A 20,449-nucleotide genomic window follows, 5' to 3' on the forward strand; every position below is an offset into this window, starting at 1 on the left:
ACTTAGTACATTTATTTAGTAGTTCGTTGGCTTAGAGGGTTGAATAAAGTGCGATATAAAAGGAGTATGAATGAAACTAATAAGAGAGGGTGTAGTAATAGGAATGGTTAATTGATGTGGTGTAGTGTATGTGTGTGTGTGTTTGTATAGAATTTGTTCAGCCGTATTGAGATTGGTTCACCGAGCAGTAAAGGGGAACAGATGCAATAGTTTTCTGGGAAATAGAAAATCTTTTTAAACGGTTCTAAGTGAAAATCTTTTATAATCTTGTAAAAGATATAAGATATTACCCACAGTGTTTTATATCAAAGCTATGTTATGATAATAGTATAGGGCGAACTGAAACCCGATACAGTTTGTATAAAACAAAGTTTAAACAACAATATTTAACAAAATACTCTAGCAGACACAAACTAAACTGCCAATAATACAAATCCAAACTAAGTGATTATTTTCCATTACAACAGGGATCCGATCAAACAATCAAACCGGACCCATATCATGTAACGTCCATTAAATATCAAAATCCAATTAACAAATAACAAAATGGACGAATGTTATGCCAATCCCGTTGATCGGGCTATCTGGCCCAGATCAGGGGCAGTGCAGCCCGGATCCGGGGTTGTGCGACCCGGATCCGGGTGTTGTACGGCCCGGATCCGGGGCGCGGTGCCGTATCAAAGAGCGTTGAAACAAGGGGCTGAAGGGCTTCTCGGCTCTACGAGGAGCCTTTGAGTTTCCGACACCTGGTCGTGTGGTACAAGTTATGAGCTGAGCGGGTTTAATTGCCTATTAATTTTTGTACGTACATAAAAGTATGGGTATTTTTATTATCTAGTAATTCAATGCAATAGATATAGAAAATAATTAATTATGATATTATTTTTAATAATCACAGTGTGCGCTAAGAAAAAAAAAACAATGTAACTTTGGTCACTTTTGACCGCTGTGAAACTCACTCAGAACACTATGATTATACCTATTGTACCATAAGAAATAAACTAATACTTAATTTGTATTATTACTCCAGCATCATTCTTACAAACACTAACAATATATTTTACGCCATTTCTTCAAAACAAAAACACTCCTACGACAATTTTTTGTTCTTACTTTACTAACAACCAAATGGACAGCACTATACGCCCAAAAAAGTACAATACGTACCTTAATTAATGTACCTACCTGTTGACACAGTAGCTGTGACTAAAACAAAGAAAGCCTACATTCCAGGGTTTTAGGCTGACACGTATAAAGATAGATACGGTTTTGCACGGTTCCATTACGGAACACTAGGATTTTCTTTGTTCAAACCTGCTATTTGAGTCACATACCGCAGGCGTTGTGAGTAAATATCTGGTCTTCGAAACGGCATTCTTAATTCGAAACATTGTTCTGATTGGTCCTTTGAACTCAAAGTAGGTTTTAATTTCAAATGGTCTGGTCTATGTAGTTTGTCAAAACCAGGACAAGGTTGGTTAAAAGGTTGGTTTACACACGTGTTAAATTTGTAAGACTGTTTTGCATGCAGGTAACGTTAGCGGCTATAAGACCTTATTAGAGATACTTTAACGTAATTCATAGCACATTCGATTTTGTACGTTATTTTGATTCCAAAAACACAGCATCCAAAATCATCCAACAAACCAATTGTATCTTTTCTTGTTGTTGTCAATAAAATAGCTTTCCCTGGTGGTAAGCAAAGATAAATTATTCTTAAAACGTCAAAGATAAGAAGAGATAATTTTTAAAATATTTTTCCTTTAATCTTACACCATACGCCAAGATATAAAGCTTTGGGGCCCGCGATGGTCGAGTGCGCGATCTTTTTTATTTCGATGCGTTTCATTCAACACACTCAAAAGGATTTACTTTTCCTCTATCAACAATATCGATTACGTTTTGTACTAAAATCCATAAAAGATTTGTTTGTTATTTTGTTTACCTTTAGGCTAAAAACGGCTGGCAAGGGAATTAATTTAACAGGTGTGTAGTATCGTGTAGTTTAATGTTCTTCATCTTAAAAGATACTAGCTTCTGCCCGCGATTTTACCCGCGGATGGATAAAAACTATCCTGTCCTTCTCCCGTCTAAGCCACTCTCACCACTAATTTTCAGCTTAAACGGTTCAGTCATTCATATAGATGAGAACATTAGACATTACAATATCACAATTCGAAAAAACAACAAATAATCAACTAAATTCCTTAATATAATAGATTGGTTTACACCTGGTAACAGCCATAAAGCAGGTGGTCTTTCTCATATTCCTCAGTGGAACATAAATGTTCGTTTTGATACGAACGTGTGAACTAAAGTATGTCTTTCTTTGTTTCTACGAGTATGTCAATAAATAAATAGTTTCTATTTTATATGCTCACATCCACAAATGTATTTTTTTAATGTAGGTAAGTACATACATAATATTTTGATGTATTGAATAGTAACAATATTTTAAATTATTGTATTCAATGCAATAAAATTAAATAAAACTAACGTAGTGCTACTTTACTACATAATTCATCATCATCATCATTATCATCATCTCAGCCATAGGACGTCCACTGCTGAACATAGGCCTCCCCCTTAGATCCTGAGGCCTCCACAGATACCTGATACCTGTTACTACATAATTACCACAATATTATTATAGACATAGATACCTAACCAATAAAAGCCCTACCACAAAACCGAACCTCATAACACTTGACACCAAAATGGCGGCCACAAACAGCGACCAATAAGCGCAATTGTCTCAAATGCAAGAAACAAACGACCTTCGTCAGTTAGCGACCAAGCAATCGTCGGCTGTCACGGAATCCCCAAATCCCGCCACGTACGGATCCCGGGCTAGTTTTATTTCATTACCGGACAAAATGCCCTGGGATTCCCCGGGATTTTGGCGCCCAACATGGGACTGACAGGTTCAGTTATGATTTTCATTTTCTCGCATCAAAATGTCGTTTTTTCTTGTAGATGTTAACCGCAAATGATAGTTTGTAAATAGGTGTTTAAATAGTCATAACATATGTATTGTTACCTGCCTGGATATGAGATTTACTTGCGTCATTCACACACCACGAGGTATCAGATTTTCATACCCGATTTTGATCCGCAATGAGATACTTAGCCAACATTCCCTAACTGACATGAGTAACTACTTTCAACACCAATGAAATTTCTGTAAGACCTCATGTGAAAAGTCAACCAAACACGTTAATACCAAAACATAACATAACCGCCTCCGAAGATTCAAAGCCAACCCTTTATATAATTTGTGAATACACGACCCAACTTCGTAGTACATTTGTCGAAACTATACCGTCCACGTACGACCTTGTTACAGCGCGTTTCATCGTAATTACATTTTCTTTGTGAGAGACTGTTCGTATACAGTTTTTTCGAACGCTACCAGTTTTCGGAAAGTCTCTCCAGCCTGTATGCATGCGCAAAAAGAGGTTGCATTTTGTCGCGGACTTTTAGCCCGTTGGGAGGTGTTTAAATATGGAATTCTTTTTGGCCAGTGTTATGAATGAGGACGGAAAAAGTTTGCTTAATTAAGTAATTATTGTTGGTATTTTTTAAATCAGTGGAAATTTTATACAAAGGATTAGGTGTATTGTGTTCTTTTCCATATTATATGCCGATTCCGGGAACATAATATACTGTTATAAAATGTTTTCCTCGAAATCTTCACCCACACATACACACAGATTGAAAAAAAGCAAAGTCATTCCATCACATATTGGATATCGGCGTATTATTTTGGTATAAATTATTCACCAATTTCGAAGAATGTGAACGATTTTGTTTTACGACATGACATTTACGAAACAAATGACTACATACTACTACATACCTACTATTATTTCTTAGAAACTATGAATATAAAACTTGTTTCTAAAATGTTTTATTGGTGATCATAAAAATCATATGAAATGAATGTAAAGGCCATTTATCACAGGAGTAATCCTTACTAATATTAGAACTGCCAAAATATGCTTTATCTATCAGCCTGTCTGTCTTTCTAGCTAAAACCAATGCACTGATGTAATATATGGAACCTCAGGCCACATCTTGTCTTTCAATAATTCCTAGAACTGGACCAACCACAATCTCTTACTCGTTACTTTAGGCTCTTCTGTAAATTCGCACAAAATCCGTTTCTAAAACTAAGATAACCCACGCAAAGATAAAAAGGAGAATACTATAATTACATAGAACTCCATCCTTTGCTTTTCCGTAGTCAGATAAAAATACGTTTGACTAACTTCATGCCCGGCTTCACCCGCCTGGGTCCAAAGTTTTGACATACTGGCATCAAAGCAACTTTATTTTGTATTCCATTGGAACCACGTATGTTTTTAGAGGAAAAACCACTTTATTTTCTAGGCTATAGAGTAGGTTTTTCTGTGGAGTTTCGCAAAGGCCAGCGGAGCAGATAGATCGCCATATTATTCTTCTATTGTGTTAGAAGAAAGGTTAGCTTATACTTGTTTATTAAGCCCTGACCTCAGTGGGTCAATCAAAATTTTTATGGCTCAGGCTTTGGCAAACATTGTTCGTTAAAAAAAGAAGATTTTGTAATTACCTGTAGGGATCCATTTACATAGGAAAATGGATCGACCTTCTAACATTTAGGTTTGTATCCATTGCATTTACAATAGGTAATCGATATGGTCTCCCACTATTTTCATTCACACTAAAAGAAAAGCCCCCAAAACAACCCCTCATCAACCCCTTAAAACGTCCCCTTAAAATTAATTTACTCCAAAATGAACAATACTTAACTGAACAAACAGGTGTTTCGCATCGGAATTCGACTTAATAACCTTAATATCCTCTATGAAGCACTATAAAGGCCCCCTAGAGCGTCGGGACCTCTGACCAGTCCCTAATGGCTTCCCTCTTTCCCTCTGCCGCTGTTATTAGACTATAAATCTTTGTATATGTTTAGCGTGGCGTGAATAAAATACCTTTTAAGACGCCCTCCCAGTTTTGCTAGTAATTTGCGTGTAAGCGTTTCTGTAATATTTTTTCTATCGATCATGGTAGTTTTGGGGTGAGTTTTTGGATCTTGGAATTGATAAATTATCTCATCTTAGGGATATTTGTAAATAAAGCTTAGGTTGTACAAATAAAACGCTCCTATTCCGAACTTTCTACAAGATTCTAGTTTACTTATTGTTAACAGTAAAGAAACACAATAAATTCAAAAATAAATCTTTGTGCCGCAGACCACTGAACCGTTAAGCAAAAAAGAAACTTAGATGTTCCCTTTTATTGTATACTCTTACAAAACTAACAGCCTACATATTACTTCAAAAAGACACATTAGGTGGCCTTTATTTTATTGTGGGCCGACCTCAATGCTTAGAGAGAAAAGCTTAGACCACTGAAGCGGACTGGACCGACCGTGCCTCGAGGGACCCCCAACTTAGATACTATTACAATATTTACGACATTAATGTATTTCCATGTACTACATCACATTCTCAAAGTGTTCTAGGATTTCTGCACAGTCACGCTCCTACTATTTTAGAGAAATAACGAGATATATGTTTGTCTCTCTCAGGTACACTGCAAATCGTGAAGAGTGAAGAGGAGGACCATGGAAAGTTCGAGTGCGTCGCGGAAAACTCCATCGGGACTGAGTTCTCGAAGCCTACCGTGCTGTATGTCAAAGGTAAGTGGTTTGACCTTTTATCTAGTACCGATAAGTGATCATCTCCCTTTAAAGCAGTCTCTTTAATTAGCTGACAAGATGACACCTTAAACTTCAAAGATCCAGACAGCCAAAAGTGGTTTTCCTTATTATAAAATGAACCCAATTCCAAATTAAAATTTCAAATATTCTCGTCTGAGACCCTAATATTTATTCTAGTAACTGACCCTTACTCTGTACAACTAATTTAAATAACCGCAAAACCACTTACAGGCTACAAATCTTAGATATCATTTCAAATAGGTCAGACCGCATCAGTCCTTCGAAACTCGGACCTTTGCGGTCAAATTACCTAATGATCACCCATTAATGTTCTCACGCGACCATCATTACGAAAAACAGGGATACAACATACAACTTACCCAACGTCAGAAAGAGAGGTCCGAAGTCATTTGTCTATAAACCAAGCATAGTTTGTCGTTAGTTAAGGGGGAGTTCAAGCGGAAATATTTGAAACAAAATGAGGGCGTTCAGAATTTTCTACTGAATAATAAATTGTACCTTAAATTGGGAGCGCTCTAAAATTTATGTGCTAGTTATCGCTTAATTTCAAAGGCATTCCTTTGGTTTGTAAGGCTAGCTGGTTTATGATTTACCTAATTTGAAATATTTAGGGACTATTTATATGTATTCGTAGGCTAGCTAGCTTTGTAGTCATTAAAATCTATGATAATCGACTCGCCTATTTCCACGTAGACCTTTAAATTTACCTACATTTAATCGAAACGGTTCACAAATGGTTCCAACACTTAGAAAGTAGAGCACATATTACAGTCGCAGATATAATAATATTCACAATATATTTACTAGATAACGTCGGTTCCCCATCCCATCCCGTCTCGTCCCGTCCTCGTCTCGTCCCCGCTCTCCTACCGTCCACACGTCGCCGCTAACTTTCATACACATTTAGATAAAACGGGACCGATTGCATTGTTAAATAGTTGTAAAGGTACGAACAACCTTGCGCTAGACTTTAACGCGTTTGACGATGTTCCTATTTCAAAGACCGAGGATTACCGTATTTTTTTTTTAATGTAAGTGACTACGAAGGTATTTAAAAAACATATAAAGAATTTAACAGGATATGAAATATTTTTAAGATTAGATAGACATGTTACAAGGGTGTTTACACAAAGTTTTCTCGGGTTCGTACCAGATTTCTACCGCGAAAGAATCCTCAGAATCCGTGCAGCAATTTAAGAAGATTCTCCCAGTATTTAAACCTAAAGAAAACTTTACTTTTAAAAGGTAATTCTAAGAAATTGAAATGAAGCATTTTGCTATTTGAGTATTGTCATTCGCGTGTCTTCTACCAATAGAATTGAGCATTCCAGTGCAAGTTAGCCCCTTAAGTCGGACAACTTTTGGCGATAAAACGAAGTGGCCAATTCATATGGACTTGCATATGTGAACACGCTCTTATCTGTTAACGAAACTTTTCTAATAAGCATTTGTCTTGTCACAATGTAGTTTTATGTACAAAAGTGCATGAGATTTTTATAAAAACCAAGTTTTCGTATAAAGTATTCGTACTATTCTGTAGAAGTATTTATTTAATCAGAGGATGTCGAAAGAAAACATTGTGAATTTAAAACAATCCGCATATTCGAAATCCCAGTGAAATCATTCTAGATGAATGATTAGACCAAGTTACAAGCAGAAGCGATATAAATTTAAAAAAACACATTGCGTAGTTTTGAAGATTTAAGCATAAATACACAGACAGCATGGAGCGACTTTGTTGTATACTATGCAGTGGGTCCTCGCTTGTCATAAAACGTATTTACTATAAAAGATAATCTATATCACTTATAATTTTGGTAAAAAGAACACATAGTGCTCAAGTCTTGCCGCATGAAGAATCAAGCCACACAAAGAATAGTCAGAACTCTTTAATAAAAAACTTCAAACGGGATAAAAATAAAAAGTATTCGGTAAACTTAAACCACACGACAATGCCAATGTAAGAAAACTCTCTGTAGTCAGTGAATCTTATTGAATTAGTTGGCAACTTCACGAAAAGGGACCGCGGATTATTCTCGTCTTGCAACGATTGCTTTTTGTTTTTATAAAAAAAAACCGGCCAAGTGCGAGTCCGACTCGCGCACGGAGGGTTCCGTACCAGAGAAAAAATGAGCAAAAAAATCACGTTTGTTGTGTGGGAGCCCACCAAAATATTTATTTTATTCTAGTTTTCAGTATTTGTTGTTATACCGGCAAAAAAAATACATCATTTATGAAAATTTCAGCTCTCTAACTATCACGGTTCATGAGATACAGCTTTACCCTTTCCCGTTTTACCCTTTGGGTACGGAACCCTAAAAAAACTCTCTCTTTGTTATTCATGTTTCGTTTAAAATCTTCCAGTAGTTTATTAATAACGTCGTCTACTTAGAAGTTTTTTCTTTTTTTTGTTTGTTTTTGAAATTCATTGTTTTCTTGTTCCATAGCGTTGCTGTACAATATTTGATCTCTTTCGCATGAAACTGTGTCGGAATTACATGTGCAGTTGTTTCAAGAAATTTTAATTTGGTATGATGCTCTTTTTTACCCGACTGCCTAGAAGGGTTATATTTTTGTGATCACATTCCCCTTTCTACAAATTTTGAAGCGTAGCGTTCTTCTAAACGTAATTCTATAAACAGTAGAATTTTCTTTAGTTCCAAGCAAGGCAGTTTGAAAATGAAACTTAATTAACCAACAAATACAAAGCTAATTCACTGAAAAGGTAATAATTTATATTTATTCTCATAATAAATCAAATGCTTCGACATGAAAACAGTGGGCCTTTCAAAGAACAACAATGAATTCCAAAGTCCTAGCCAAGGTTCCCTCGATTTATTATTGTAATATACATTTGTTGTTGCTCGATTTATAATTGTTTATCGATGTTAAGTCAGCCGAACCGATAGTTAAACAGTCAAACTATAGTTGACTGAATGTGGTTTTCGATGATAACCGCTTATTTCGTTTGAGTTTGCTCTCTGTATTGTTATTTGTAAAGGTGCGGGTAAGTTCATGAGCGGAGCGTTTACGCTATATTATTACGCCTATCTTTGAAGTAACAGACTACTTCATAGTAAAGATTTTTACATGTAGGTAAGTGATTTCATACATTAGATAAGATTATATTAGTCTTTATTGCACACCACAAATAGTGAATTCTAATTATTTTATGCGTATTTTTTAAAAGAGTTTGATCACTATTATGGATATTATGTAATTGAAATACACATACGATAATTTTCTTTCCTAATGCACTTGTTTTACTTAATACCAAAACAACTCGCCATTTTGTGCAACCGCACTGGATTCTTTACAAAACAGTTGGGATTCAATTTCCTTTTATGTTATATCATTATACGTGCCTACCCGCTACCGCTTATTCAATGTGTCTCCGCCTTAAACACCGATCAATCTTTCGGTTATCGATTCATCCTTCGACTACAACTATCTTCGAAATTACAGTGGAGCTCCAGTCGTGATCAAGTACCGCGTTCACTGACATCTCGGCACCCTAATGAGCTTCACATTGATTTCGCATTAACAAAGGAATCATAACATTGATAAATTAATTTTAAACCATCAATAATGACAAAAAAGAGGACGAAGATTGATTTGAAAGGTGATTTTTTAGGGTTCAAGATTAAACTAAGACGTTAAATTTTGGATCCAGGCTGTCATGTGACGTCCTTGGCAGTCGTTACGGGTAATCAGAAACCAGAAAGTCTGAAGGCCTGTCTTTAAATTATCTTATCGAGTTGCCTGAGTTGAGAAAGTCGTTTAGGCAGTCGCTCCATGGCAAACACGGATCCTCAGCTGAACCCAGTAAGACTAGAAGCCGACCCCAACATACTGGAAAATGACTAGGCAGATGACCAAAATCAAACTGAAAATATGACCTTTTGAAAAGGTAAACTTGTCTTTTTGATGTTTTTTGCAACGGAAACATATCCATAAAAAAATGGTATGGTGCAAATAAACATTGGTCGTAGATGCTATTTCCAGAATAGCCGCTGGATGGTTTAGGTCAAATGGCAGACGCTCTCAGTATAAAATTCAGCCGCGATTTACGTCTATATCTAGACTGAAACCTGACCTCAACCTAGTTGGAAAAAAGTCTACCAAATTCAGACTAAAATTAATAATGATTCACTTGAAAATATGTGGTACTGGAAATGGTCGTAAAAATGACAAACATTTGACGATTCCGCAAAGTTATATTCGCGGAAATAGTCGTATTCAATTATATTCGGAGTACTGTTCAAACAAATACTCCGAAGTTTCTACATTGTTTGTAAATATTACTTTCTGTGAAAGCCAACCAAACCATGTCGTATACTTGTCGTATAGTTGTTAAATATTTGTCGTAAAAAACAGTAATCAAAATTAATGAACTTTGGAAAAAAATACTTACCTAAAGTAAGTTTTAGAGATCGAATGGAAGGTGAAGGGTAGTGTGTTATGTACCGTAATACTATGTATATATCACTAACTTATTTTTAGTGACGGGTTCTCAAATTGATATCCTATAAGAAAGAGGTATCTATCCTCTGTATGTGTCTTACCGTTACCTACGTTTTCAATAAACAGCACACATATTGCAAATCAATCCCCGTAAGTATCTGAGTATAATTTACCTTAACCAATTTAACACAAGTCGTATAATTCCCGCGTTTCTGTCGCGCGTGACATTGACAGAGGTTTCCAAGCGATCACGTTAAAAATAACGCCATTTTTTGTCTCTGAATCTAACCCACGGATATAAACTGTACGGTTTTTAATAGGTCTTTGGAAATACTTCATACTTGTAAGCTATTTGTAAGTATTTGAATACATGACAATATTTCTCATGTTTATTTTTGTAGTTTTTTGCACTGCGTTTGACCTAGCAGTGGTAAATACGTGGTTTCAAAAGAACACCGAACATCTAATCACCTATAAAAGCGGTCACCACGTGACACAAATAGATTACTTTTTGGTCAGACGCAGTAGTTTAAAGAACATCAAAGACTGCAAGGTGATACCAGGCGAAGCTGTAGTCTCGCAGCACCGACCCCTAATTATGGATGTGATTTTAACTTCCCGGCCAAAAGCCAAAGAGAGACGGCCCCCCAAAATCAAATGGCATCTGTTGGGGAAGGCTGAGTTGGCCCGGGAATTTAGAAAAGTAGTGGTTGATAAGATGATTGAAATGGGAGAAATGAATGAAAAGAATGTGAATGAATGCTGGAGTGGAATGGCGACGTGTATAAGGAAAGCGGCAAGAAGCATTCTAGGAGAATCAAAAGGGAATGGAGTGATAGAGAAGGAAACTTGGTGGTGGGTGGAAGAAGTGCAGAGTGTATTAAAGGAAAAGAAGATGAAATTCAAGGAATGGCAGCGGACGGAAGACAATGATGATAGTGAAAAAGCACGAAAAAAGGCTGAATATGATGAATGTAAGAAGAAAGCAAAGAAGATTGTGGCTGTTTCAAGGGCAAAAGCGCACGAGAGGATGTATGACTCCCTAGATAGCCCAGCTGGTCAAAATGACTTTTACCGATTGGTTAAATCTAGGGAGAAAATGACAAGAGATGTATGCCAGATAAGGTGTGTAAAGAATGGAGACGGAACGGTCCTTTCGAATGATGTGGAGATTAAAGGTAGGTGGAAGGAATATTTTGAAAGACTGATGAATGAAGAAAATGAGTGGAGCGGTGTGCTCCATCATAAAGCGGTGAACGAGGGCCTTGTAAGAAATGTATGTGAGGATGAGATCAGATTAGCAGTGAATGGAATGAAAAATGGAAAAGCGATAGGGCCAGATGGAATACCAGTGGAAGTGTGGAAATTATTAAAGATGGATGGATGGAAATGGCTGGCTTTATTCTTCAATAAGTTGTTGCAAGAGGAAACTATACCAGACGAGTGGTGCAATAGTTTCCTGGTGCCCATTTTTAAGAACAAGGGTGATGTGTTGAATTGCAACAACTATAGAGGAATAAAGCTAATGTCACATAGTATGAAAGTGTGGGAGAAAGTTATTGAAAGGAGGCTGAGAGAAGAGAGTGATATCGCACGAAATCAATTTGGTTTTATGCCTGGTCGGAGTACAACGGACGCTATATTCTGTATTCGCCAATTGTGCGAAAAGTACAGGGGTGCACACAAAAACTTGCATATGGTGTTCGTTGACCTCGAGAAGGCATATGACCGGGTGCCTCGTGAGGTTTTGTGGTGGGCCCTTGAGGAGAAAGGTATACCAGGGAAGTATGTGCAGTTGATCCGAGCGATGTACGGCAGATGCCGTACAGAAGTCCGGTCCGCAGCGGGCACTACCACCAGCTTCAGTGTAGGTGTTGGCTTACATCAGGGGTCGGCCCTCAGCCCGTATCTCTTCCTGCTTGTAATGGACGCGCTTACGGCAGATATACGGGAGGAGGCACCCTGGTGTATGCTTTTCGCCGATGACATTGTTCTGGTGGGGGAGAGTGGGCCAGAGGTCCAGAGTAGACTGGAGGCATGGCGGCTGAGACTGGAGACAGTGGGTTTAAAGGTGAGCAGGAGTAAACCGAATACCTTCATTGTGATTTTGGCGGTATTTCGGGACCCATGACCATAACCCTAGCCGGCATGCCCCTACCAGTTTGCTCCGACTTCCGGTACCTTGGTTCACTCGTCCAAAGTGACGGTGAGGTGAACAGGGACGTTACGCATCGGATCAATACTGGATGGATGAAGTGGCGACAGGTAACTAGCGCTATTTGTGACCCGCGGATGCCCCTCAAACTGAAGGGCAAAATTTACAAATCCGTCATTAGACCTGTCGTCCTGTATGGATCGGAGTGTTGGGCATTGAAAAAGACGGACGAGAAGAGAGTGCATGTAACAGAAATGAGAATGCTGAGATGGATGTGTGGTGTTACAAGAATGGATAAAGTGAGGAATGATTACATTAGAGGAAGTCTGAAAGTAGCGCCAGTTACAGAAAAGATGAGAAGTAGAAGATTGTCGTGGTATGGACATGTAATGAGGAGGGATGATACGCATGCAACAAAGTGTGTGCTAAGTATGAATGTAGATGGATGGAGAGGAAGAGGAAGACCTAAGAAAAGATGGATGGATTGCCTGAAAGATGATATGAATAGGAAGGGAGTGAGTGTCAGTATGACGAGTGACAGGGGAAAATGGAAGAAAATGACATATTGCGCCGACCCCAAGTAATATTTGGGAACAGGGCAGGAGAAAGAAAGATTTTTGTAGTTTTTTCTAGAATATTCGAATCTTATATCCATACCGTGGGAACTACTTTGAGAAAGTTTAGACGTACATTAGTGCAAATTTCAATAATATAACCAATCTATTCGTTTTTTTGCGATGAGAGATAGTTAGACAATAGCTTTATATAAATAATAATATCTTTCAATCTCCAACCGCAAAACAACGGGATTGATTATTGAAATCCGCACTTGATTAATAGGCTATCTAACACTGAGAGATTCTTTAAGTCCGTCTAGGACTTCTAAACTCTTCAGCTTTATAACTGTATACATAACTGAAACTGTATGTACGTCAAATCCTTCCCTCAAATCACAGAAAAGGCTCAATCAAAACAGCAGACTGTCGTTCCACAGTGACACATATCACGTGTCTACGCAAACGTTCCTTTCCACGCAAACTCCTTGTTTTTGCCCACCTGGCCTCCCGTCACTCAATCACATTTTTATTTTGCACCGTTCCGTTTCACTCATGGCCGTTTATTTGCGTACGGTTGCGTTTTTGTTCTGAAGACTGAATTATCTGGCGTTGGGTTATTGTTTAGGTAATATGTTGATATTTTAAGATAAGAGAGGAAAGGAAGTCATTCAGATTTCTTCTTCGTCACTAATTCTTAATTCAATAAAGACATAGATTATGATTGGCATAAAGTTTATCATGTTTGTTTCTTCTAGCAATATTATTATCGCCTGTCTATCGATTTGTCAATAAAACAAGGAATTACGCAATTTAGGAAAAATTGCGTAAAAAGAGAACTTGTTTTTTTTTTAATTTATAATTATAATAACATTCACAAGGTTCGTGGATTGAAAAACTGTCGCTCCATGTAAAACACTGGTACTTATCTGCATCTGGTTAGACTGGAAGCCGATCCCAACATAGTTGGGAAAAGGCTAGTCTGATGAATGACGTTTGTGTTGTCTATGAACTTGGGCCATAGTGTCATATTAGTACTGGTAATCAGTCAACCATTGAATTTTGCTCCGACAACATGCAATCATGACGTCAAAAATCATATCAAATATCATTTATAATTCAAAATCATTGTCATTACTAGGTATAATAATGTCTGCTGAATGATGATAAATTACTCTGAGCTGTATTTTTCCATAACTTACGCATGTACGGTGAAATGCAATACATTATTGACCGCATACCAATACCGCAGTTACATTTTCGCCTACTTTAAAATGTGTGATTTTCTAAAATTATGGTGGAGATTTTCAAACATCATGTCTTAAAAAAACTTCACGCACATTTCATCCTTTTACCCACATAGAAAAATGATCTGAAGAAGCATAATTTAACATTAGACGTCAGCTTCTACCTCAGCCAAATCCGTCGTAATAAGGTCAGCCAGACCGAAATCTGAGGACGAAATAAAGGCATAAAGACAGACATATTACTACCGGCCAGTCGCCTTACCTCCATTTTGGTCCCACTAATAAGGTTGTAGGCGTAAAACAGAACTTATTCATGCTGTAGCTGGCTGGAAGTTTATGATGTAACACAGCTGTCATCGGTATTAAAAAGAAAGTATGTTGTCGTTGGAGTGGTGGGGGGTAATATGTCGTCATTTGCAGTCGATATTTTGACGAAAGTGGACGCGCTTAATGTAAGATGATCTTTATATTTGAATGCATTATAGTATATTATATTATCCAATACATTTCACCCGTTTACTGAAAGGCAGCCAATATTTTATTCTAATGTACCAGCTACATTTTTGCCCATCAAAATCCGTTGAGCAGGTTGGCTCGTAACGAACAAACACACTCACAAACTTTCACCTTTACAATATTACTATGATGATATCAGAATTAAATCCCCAAACTAATAAAAGTACTATCAAAACATTCACAGAAATTAACGCTTGCCAGATAAGTGATGTGAAACGCTCAGAACGCTCACGTTATTCGCTCGTCCTAAAAAAGCAAAGGTCCGTCTCCGCTCCGCTCGCTCCAACTAATTTTAATTAATCGTGGAAACAAAGTAGCGAAGCGTTCCGGAAACGTTTTGAATAAAAGAATAATAATTTCCTAGCAGGAATGAGGGAAGGTGGCCTAAGTGCTAGGAAATAGCGGACATTAATATAATTATTGCGGAGTGGAAGATTTTAGTTCGCGCCTCGTTTGAATCTGTTTTTGTTTTGCTTGCTTTGGTTTGTGGCGTTATGGTAGTTTGGGAGCAACCAAAGCTTGGCTTGCTAAGAGCTTTGTACCTACTTCTTTAATTTTTTTTTTTGTTACCTCTTGTCAGTTCTTCTCCATGAGACAATTTTTTTGGAACCGTGCAACTATTGTGACGTTTCATAGGAGCCTGTAAAGGCCTATTTAAAATAAAAATAGTTGACTTACCTTCTGTCTCCTTTAATAAAAAATCTACTTTTACACCAGGCGACTGTCTGACACATTTTCTTCGTAAGTTCTCCCCGCTCATAACTCCTCACTAAGTCCGTCTTGGCATTGCTGTCAGTGAGGAATGGGTACCACAGATCGTGAGTACCCCCCCACTCCCCCTTGTCTCACCTTAATTAAACCACGTCTAATGCCACAGTAGTCCAAACTAGTGGTTTTTTTGTCGTACAAGCTCCTTACACTTAGTAATAAAGATGTTTTTTCTTCATTCTCTGAGAGGATAAGAAAATTGCTCGCGTTTAACCTGTGTTGTCTTTTTAATTAGAGAGGTTGTTGCTTTAGTTTTAGCGTTGTAGTAATATTATTTTATTCTTTGCGAAGTGGAAAATGGAGTTTTTTTGGAATATAAAAACAAATCTGATAATGCGAAGTTGAACCTTTATTTTATTTAAACATTCTCACTCATCAATCTATTAAAAAGAGTGGGCATTTAACTGCCCATAAACTAATATGAATAAAACATTAAAAATAAAATCGTTTAAAATTAAACAGCAAAATGCAATTTATTTATTTATTCAATTAAATGCTTTGTACAATTTCTTTTTTATTATCCTACATTCATTCATCGCCGCACATAAAAGTCATTGCTGATTGCAAAAACACGGTAACCAAGTGCAAGGAAATACGGCTCTATTTCCGAGTTCCCAAGAATATTATGAGTACTTAATCGAGCACCTGCGCTTGAAATTTCGTACTTTACTACATTTAATGCTTTCTGACAACTTGGACACTGTAATCTGTTCTACTGTGAACGTTTTCCGCCATTTTGCGTCGTATCGGTGGTATTATTTGATGAAATTGTCACTTAAATTGGGTTAAGAAGTTTTTTTTTTTGAAGATATGTTTAATAATATTTTTGAGAAATATTTGTGTAAGTAACTAAAATATTACTCCAGAATAAATAGTTCAAATAGTTTGTATATAGTACACATTTGCCTTATACATTAATTAGACAGGTAAAAACATACATATTTACATATTTATAAATAGAAACAGTACCTACAACACCAATAAGAGGGGCTTTAGGATTTCTAGGAATATGTATGTCAAAGATAGTGACATAATTTAGTTTTTCGTTTATTGTCCGAATACGTATTTATTCAAACTGACAATAAATAGTAGCACGAGATATCAACTAAAAATATTTTATGATTTAAAAAATGATTAGTTAGGTACAGTCAGAAAGAGACTAATTACTGATACTCGGCAAATGCAGTAAAAGTCCGCGCTATTTTTAACAAATATTATGTCATTCGTAGAATTGCTAATCAACAAAGTTTAAAACAATAAATTAAATGGACGGATTAATGAAGCATTTTCAAACATGCAATTTATGTCCTTGCCAAGCCGGGGCAGGTTGCTAGTCGAAGTCTAAATAAATATATAGCTTCCTGATGAGAATACTTCCCCCACCCGGATAAAACAAATAAAAAGTAGTCTATATGTGATTTTTGCGTGTTGTGGTATTGCTGCCAAAGTGCCAAGTTTCATCAAAATCCATTCGGCAGTTTCCGCATGAAGAAATAACAAACATGCTACATACTCACAAACTGTTGCCTTCATAATATTAGTGTGATGTGATCAAACTGATCATCATCATCATGATCATTTTGGTGTACCAGAATAGCAGCTCAGGGTAGGAGATAGGAGGTAAATTGATAGTCTCTCGCCACAAATTGGCCTCATGGAGACGATTTGGAGATGTATGGTCATCCCAGGCCGTTGCTTGTTTGGGCAAAAATAGTTGAAACTGTGGTTAATTTATTGCAATATTAGAAATTTTAGCAATTTTGGTATTAGATGCACCTTGTGCATGTATTCGTACAATTGTTAAGAAGCTTTGCTTTTCCGAAATTAGCTACAATTGACTTTATGTTAATCCAAAAAATAACCAAAGCCCTTCTGAGGCTAACTTCAGAATTGCAAACTTATATGCCGTGAGCAATATATGGAATACTTTACAAAATAAATTATGAGAGAAATAGATGAAAAATTTGCTATTAAAGGAAAATAGTGAATCCATTTTCATAATTCAACCGACATTTTCATCCACAAACCAGCTCTCCTAAAACCAAACAATAATAAAGCAAAACATATAACGTAATGAATTCCGTCAATACACACAAACAGTAGGTAGGTACAGTAAACTGCACATTAGTGGTAACTGTCATGCACTTTAACTCAATAGTAATAAGTACGATTTTGCTATAAAACTATTACCACTGACCTGAAGTTGACTGTACTTACTACATACACAGAGTACAATCCTGTCTCATCGACCGGCTCGGTACAATAGGATGCCCGTCACTGAATGAAGCTCATGTTAATTAGCATAATGGTTACTCCGCTCATGGTTTTTCAACGCGTAATGGATACTAGATTTTGTACGCAACTTTGTATGTGTTTCGAGGAAAATACACCCCATATCTGGGTCGAAAATCAAGCCTTTAGTTATCCTATCTTTGTCTACTTGCGTAACTATCTCCGAGCTAAATTGCTTCTCAATTGGTTTAACCATTTCAACTTCTTTGATCTGAGGTTTCAACCATCATTTTCGCAAGCAGCACTTTTTTAAGTTTATAAATCCATGTTGAACTGTTATTTATCCGACTGCGCAATGGTGAATAATGTATTTATCAGCCTAGGTATTTAAATACCAATAGCCAATAAAATAAATATACCGCGCCTACTACAAATATTCCTAGAAATAGCAAAGTATGTTTGATCCTTAAGTACCTACATAAACATTTCGCAAGTTCTATCAAAACACTAAGCTCTGTAGGTATGTTACCAAACTCTAAGTACATTGTAACACATTTTTATCAAACTTGGAAAATATGAATAAACATGAAACATTCAGTTTTAAATACGCTAACAAATTCCTTTATAAAGCTCAATATATTTTCCGTATCAACGCGTAAAAAGTAGCAAGGTCTAGTATTTCATAAATAATCTTTTTTACTACTTATTTGGGTCACGATATTGTTGGGCTAAGGGCTCTTTCATAACGCGCCTTTGAGCGAATTCTAAACATGACGAATTGGGTAATTGAATGTGTATTATACAGCCAAAACTAGATAGGAAAAATATAAATAAAGAGTATATTTTTGTGGAAACAATTGTCTCGCGTTTCATGTGGTTCGCGTGCCGAAGGAACTACTCCCTGCACCCAGATAAAAAGCCCTATCATTTTAGTCAGTAGTTTAGATGTAAAAGCTGGACAGACTGACAGACTAACTTTGCCATTAACAATATTAATCAGGATTATCACCCGCGACTTCTAAAATGAGTACTCAACAACATTTTGAAATACAGTTCAACCATACTTAATCCTCAAACGACCAGCATTGCAAAAGCGACAACACTACCCAAAATTCACACCTGATACGCTTGCAATCCCAACAAAAACGATTACAGCCAAACATTTGTACGTTGACTCCTATCATTGGCATCATAAAGCCCAACAGAGTGAATCAGGCTAACGATACGATCGCAATGTTAGTGAGCTATTGAGCTTCCTGACCCGAAACATTACTCCTGACGCGGGTTGAACCCGCAATGGAAAGGTAATTGACTGTAATTGTCGCTTATGATGGCTCGATGTTTGTAAATAGGTGATGGGATTTATCTTTTGCTGTTTAGGGTAGAGAGTAGTTTAGTTAATATGGGAGACATCATTTTCAACTTTAAACGCATTTTCATAAGACTCACTTTACCCTGGATAATACTGGTTATTCTTTTTTGATACATGTGGTTATCGCAGTCGATGATTTGCCACTTTTGTTTTTTTTTTACAAAATCTTTACCAACTTCAAAATTCGAAAAAATCTTCACAGCTATGTTAACATCACAAAACGATAGACTCACATAGCATACACATTTAAAATTTTAAGTCAAGATTCCTCCCGTGTCCATTACTAAAACATACCAGCCGAACATAGTTACTTTGTTATTTTGTATTGTATTAACTTAAGTTAAATATTGTAGTATTTGTAGTGTTGTATTTATTGTTATAATCTTATGTATTAGTTTATAAGTATTTTCATGTTTTTGTAATGTTTTTTTGAGCCTTAGATGCCTGAATTAAAGAAATAAATAAATAAAGAATAAATAAAAAAATATAGCCCTTATTTAACACTTGGTGAAAAATAAAACTAACCTCCAGTATAAACTAGCCTTACTTTCCCGTGAAACCGTCATAATACTAATGTTAATGAACGTTCGTTAGTGACGGCCATTGGTTATCTGAAGCAGTGTGATTATTTGGCACATAACTCGCGCTCACTACTGACTTATTATGAAGTAGGGATATGAAGTAGTAATGTAATGTAATGGGGATGATAGCGAATCATCTGTGTGTTGTTTGATCTGTGGTTATTTTACCGTCTGTGGATTTGAAGTAGGAAATATGAAGGTAGAACGAGAAACTATCACAATTCGCATTTTCTTCACTCAGTAGATATTGGTTTGGTCGTCTATCTATTCATATTACCTTAACAATTAATTAACTCAATAATTCGCACTAAGTCATTCTTGAAAATGGTTGGAACTCCTAGGTGTAACGTGAAGTATTGTGCTTGAACTGTAGTGAAAAAGTGATAAAAACTTTTCAACAGTTTTCATTACAGCAGTACCCCTCCCTCTTATACTTACGGATAATTACTACTTAACTATCAATACCCTAACATGTATATTTTTATCCACAGTGAGACGAGTAGCGCCACAGTTCTCGATCCCGCCGCCCCCGAAGTCCGAGGTGATGCTGGGTGGGAATCTGACCCTCAAGTGCGTCGCCTTCGGCTCGCCCATGCCTACTGTTAAATGGAGGAAAGGTAAGGTCTTACGGAATAAGAAATCCATCCAAGTGAAGCGTCTGGAAATAAGATAACCATAATTCGTTTAAAAAATACTCATTTGTTCAATAGACATTAGGGTATTTCCTTCTTTGCATTGCTTCGTCACACATTTTTATTAATTTTTACATCATATATTATTGACCTACATAACACTGAATTATGAGATGCAAACTGAGTAGGTATCATTTTAG

General features: G+C 36.7%; 1 protein-coding gene across 5 annotated transcripts in view; it reads left to right on the forward strand.

Moving 5' to 3' along the window:
• The window catches only part of LOC124635040 (tyrosine-protein phosphatase Lar), a 367,852-nt gene that overhangs the window by 324,901 nt on the left and 22,502 nt on the right, over nucleotides 1-20,449 (forward strand). For all 5 annotated transcript variants that reach the window (XM_047170803.1, XM_047170802.1, XM_047170805.1 and 2 more), the window contains exons 7-8: nucleotides 5,576-5,686; nucleotides 20,109-20,234. In XM_047170803.1, coding sequence (XP_047026759.1) covers nucleotides 5,576-5,686; nucleotides 20,109-20,234 — 237 coding nt within the window. The remainder of the gene's footprint in view (nucleotides 1-5,575; nucleotides 5,687-20,108; nucleotides 20,235-20,449) is intronic.

Source organism: Helicoverpa zea, chromosome 12 (assembly GCF_022581195.2).
Source record: "Helicoverpa zea isolate HzStark_Cry1AcR chromosome 12, ilHelZeax1.1, whole genome shotgun sequence".
In the NCBI taxonomy this organism is placed as follows: Eukaryota; Metazoa; Arthropoda; class Insecta; order Lepidoptera; family Noctuidae; genus Helicoverpa; species Helicoverpa zea.